We start from the raw sequence: 4,392 nt of genomic DNA, 5'->3' as shown, positions 1-4,392 counted from the left end.
TTTAGAAATATCAGAATAGTGACAACTTGCTACCTTCATTTTCACAACTTACCCAGGCAAACATTTATTTTGCTTTATTTTCTGTTTATTGAGAAACCCTAAACCAGTTCTCTTTTAATGGCAAAACGTCGTCTAAAGTTAACAAGAAATGTTTTGGCAACAAAGATCGATTGCCACTTTTTGATCAGACGATGATTATGATGGTAACCTGATATCGTTTTGGTGGTGGAAAATCGCTACTTCCTTTTGGAATCGATATCATTACTAGAGGAATTGGTGGCCAAGGTAAAATATAAAGAAATATCAAATTCAAAGTCGTTTTATTCAAAACTTTGATATCGGAGTCTATAAAAGTGTTCCCTAGAAAATGTTGCAAATTGTACCTAGTTTCACCCTATCTAAATGAAAAGGGGTGGTTCCATATGAAATTTGTGAGTTATTTGACAAAAACCAAAAAAAAAATGACCCGAATTTTCTATATTTATTGGTACTAAAGAATGAAATATCGAATTCAAAGTTGTTTTATTCAAAACTTTTTATATCGGAGTGTATATAACTGTTGGCACAAAATCTTAGTAAATTTTATCTAGTTTCTCATAAGCTAACTCAAAAAACGTGCTCCCATATAAAAACTCTGAGTTATTTAAAAATTGTAAAAAAAGTCTGAGTTCACAACTGTCAAAATTAATCGAAATTTCCAAAATTTTGACATTTCCAATACGCTCTTAAATTTTTAATATACCCTATAACCTAAGTTCGTTTTAAATACACAAAATGAGCCAAAAAAAATTAAAATCGGTTCAGTAGTTTAGGAGAACATTCCGGACAAACATTCGTGACACGAAGTAATTTCACCTCCAACCCCTAACTTCTATTCACGTCCATTTCGGGTCAGGGTAAACATTATATCCGAGTGAGAAGGGTGAGTTGATCGCAAAGTAATTAAGTCGCCGTTTGCCGTTTTGTATGCGTGACTTACCTTGTTTTACTTCTGTTGTGATAGACAGAGAGCTGGGGGAAAAATATTAAGAGGTAAAGGATTTTTTATATTATATTACGGATATAAAAGAGAACGAAATTAAGAGATATGAATCGTATTTTTTGTGATAGTATTACTTATGTCAATTATTTTTTAGGTTATTCTACAATTCCGTACGAATTATAACATATTGGTTTTTAATTACCAGTTTTATTTTACTCCATGGATAAAAACTGTTTGTAATATATAACAAGTAGTGTAGTTTTGTTTATATTTCTTAGTATATATATATATATATATATATATATATATATATATATATATAGTGTATTATTCTGTATGATATTACTTTTATTCCAATCGAATTTTGTGCAATGTCCTCAGAGCAGAAGAACACTACAGAAATATCGATATCGCAAATCTAAAAATAGTTTCTGCGAATATTGTACTTGTATATCATTGGTTTCCAAACATTTGGAATCATGGATAATATCTGATGAATTAATAGTAACTAGGTGTGTATGGTGTAGAAGAAATGAACACGGTTCTTCAATTGGCAGTGAAAATTTATAGGAGTGTTCAAAGTGGCTAAGTTATAGTAATCGTCCAAAAGTTAAAATTTTTAAATTTTGTTGAAATTCCAGAAATTTTTCGAAGTAAAAAACAAAAATTTCAAAATTTACTAAAGTCAGTTCATTCACAATGCTAAATTTTTAAATAAGCGTTTGTTTTTAATTTTTATTAATCTAACAATGTTAAAGTTTTTTTTAAAAAAAACGACACAAATCTATCAAAATTTTCAAAAAAAGAATAAAAATTTCGACATTTACAAAAAAGTCAATTTGGTCAAAATACAAAATTTTCAAGAGGGCAAAAATTTCGAAGTTTTCATAGAATAGATTTTTTGCCAAAATTTCAAAATTATTTTTAAATAAAAAATTAAAAAAAAAATTAAATTATAATACCATAAAAGTTCAAAATTTACAAAAATAAATATTTTTTTTCAAAACTAGGAAAATAAAATTTGAAAAAACCCTAAAAGTCTAAAAAATAATTTCGGCACAAATCTTTCAAAATTTTCAGAAAAAAACAAAAAAATCGGAATTTACCAAAAAGTTAATTTGGTAAAATATAAAATTTTCAAAAAAAGCAAAAATTTCGCAGTTTTCAAAAAATATATATTTCTTCAAGATTTTAAAATTATTTTCAAATAAAAAATAAAAAAAAAACAAAATTATAATACCACAAAAGTTCAAAATTTTCAAACAAAAACAAAAAGTTCCAAATTTACATAAATAAATATTTTTTTTCAAAACTAGGAAAATAAAATTTCAAAAATCCTAAAAGTGTAAAATAATAAAATCAGCACAAATCTTTCAAAATTTTCAAAAAAGAACAAAAATTTCGACATTTACAAAAAAGTCGATTTGGTAAAATATAACATTTTCAAAAGGGGGCAAAACTTTCGAAGTTTTCAAAAAATAGATTTTATAATAGATAATAAAAAAAAAACAAAATGAAAATTTCAAAATTCTCAAAAAAAATCTTGAAATTCACAAGGTAATTTTTTTTCAAAACTAAAAAACAAAATCTAAATTTTCACAATTTCTAAATTTGTATTTTTTCTTGATAAGCTTTGTGAATAATTTTATTCAAACTTAGCTTGATTAAGTTCCGTTTTAACATGTTCACATCTCTTGTAAACATACTTAAGTATTTTGTGCAATAATTTGGTCGCAACTTATAACATTTTATATGTTTTACTGAGAAAAAAAAAATCTAAATTTTCACAATTTCTAAATTTGTAAATCTTATTAATATGTGTTAAGCTTTGTGAATGATTTCATTCAAACTGAGCTCGATCAAGTTCTGTTTATATATGTTCACATCTCTTGTAACCATCTTAAGTATTTTGTACGATATATTGTAAAATATTCGACAATATTTAAAATAATTGTTATTATTTTTTATTGATTATTTTCATTCCTCAAACCATTAATTACAGTGCAACAAGTACCAGCACTTTGGGTCAACTAAAACCTAATGTAATGCAAAAATAATTTTATTCTTATTTTAAATAGAAAAATCATCTTCGTTTGAGCATCTCAAGTTTTTTATGCGGAACATATTACATTATAAACTCGTACAGAGTGCATATCGTAGTTCCACGTGTTACTCCTGCTTCGTGCGATTTTTCTGCGCCAATTTTCTATTTTATTCGCAAAAAATCAACAAGAGTCGAGACACACATCATACGAATGCACTCTATCGAATTTGATAGGAGAGGAGATGAATTCAGAGAGGGATTAGGGGTAATTAGGGGCACTTTATTGTCTTAAAAAAAACCTTCATTGTTAACTTCGCGAAGTTAAAGAATAGTTTATATTTTTGCACAAAAATCCGATTCGTTAATTTTTGAGGCTTCAAGTCATTCTGAATCGAATGAGACTAAATTTAGAAAAAGTATGTGTGTCAAGTATTAAAATATTAATATCAAATCTCTAATTAACTTCCCGTAGGGTAGTTATAGTAATGGGCCAAAAATCGAAAATGAAAATTTTTGCATTTCTCGACGTTATGAAGGTTTCTGAACATCAGAAAAAATTGATGTGTTTGTGTGTATGTGTGTGTTTTGTATGTCCGTCCACGTTTTCGGGCCTACGGATCAACCGATTAGAATGGTTCAAAAAATATTCGTTGTTTATTGATAGAGAGATGTGCTGATTAGTTTTTGGCAAAGGCAGGTTCAGCAGTTACGGAGATACGGAGCAAAAAGTGCAAAAAATAGAAAGTGTAAAGAATTTTTGAGAGAACGGATCATCCGATTTGAATGATCTAAAAAACATTCAATTTGTAATGATTGGAAGAAGAGGTGATTAGTTTTTGGCAAAGGTAGGCCCAGGGATTTCGGAGATACAGAGCTAAATGTTAAAAAAATGACAGTTTTTGATAGAACTAAGCGTCCGATTTAAATGATTCAAAGAACTTTCAGCTTGTTTCAACAAAATAATTGCTTTTGGAAAAAATATTGTTTCTAATTTTTTTTTTTTCAAAAATATTTTTGTAATTTTGGATTAAAAATTGAAAAAATCACCCAGACTAAGCACAGTCTAAACGCCGCTCTGGTACAAATGTTTTTGCAAGTGCGTTTAGAGTGTTTTTGAATTGGAGCACTTTTCCAATTTTGTGAAAACTATTAAAAAATATGAAAATGCCGCCAAGCTAAGCACAGTATAAGTGAAAATGTCGCACAGAATTATTTGCAAATGCGTTTAGACTGTGACTATGCGGGAGCAGTTTTTCAATTTTGTGTAAAGTGGGCAACTATTTTTTTTTAAATTGAATTCGAAATGAAATGACGATTGTTAATGTTCTGGAGATAAATTGATTTATGATTTTCATTTGATTTGCTC

The 4,392-nt window shown here is 27.7% G+C and overlaps 1 protein-coding gene across 1 annotated transcript in view; it reads left to right on the top strand.

Annotated features, from left to right (window-relative positions):
• Window positions 1-1,165, top strand: part of LOC113389696 (cytokine receptor-like) — a 22,792-nt gene extending 21,627 nt beyond the window's left edge. Inside the window, exon 13 of the mRNA XM_026626712.1 lies at window positions 1,137-1,165. Within this exon, the coding sequence (XP_026482497.1) occupies window positions 1,137-1,165 (29 nt within the window). The remainder of the gene's footprint in view (window positions 1-1,136) is intronic.
• Window positions 1,166-4,392: the final 3,227 nt, after the last annotated feature.

Source organism: Ctenocephalides felis, unplaced genomic scaffold (assembly GCF_003426905.1).
Source record: "Ctenocephalides felis isolate EL2017-DRISC unplaced genomic scaffold, ASM342690v1 CF-g0.4_SCAFFOLD_03573, whole genome shotgun sequence".
NCBI lineage: Eukaryota > Metazoa > Arthropoda > Insecta > Siphonaptera > Pulicidae > Ctenocephalides > Ctenocephalides felis.
Note: the sequence above shows the minus strand (reverse complement) of the source record. Positions and strands in the feature narration are given on the sequence as shown.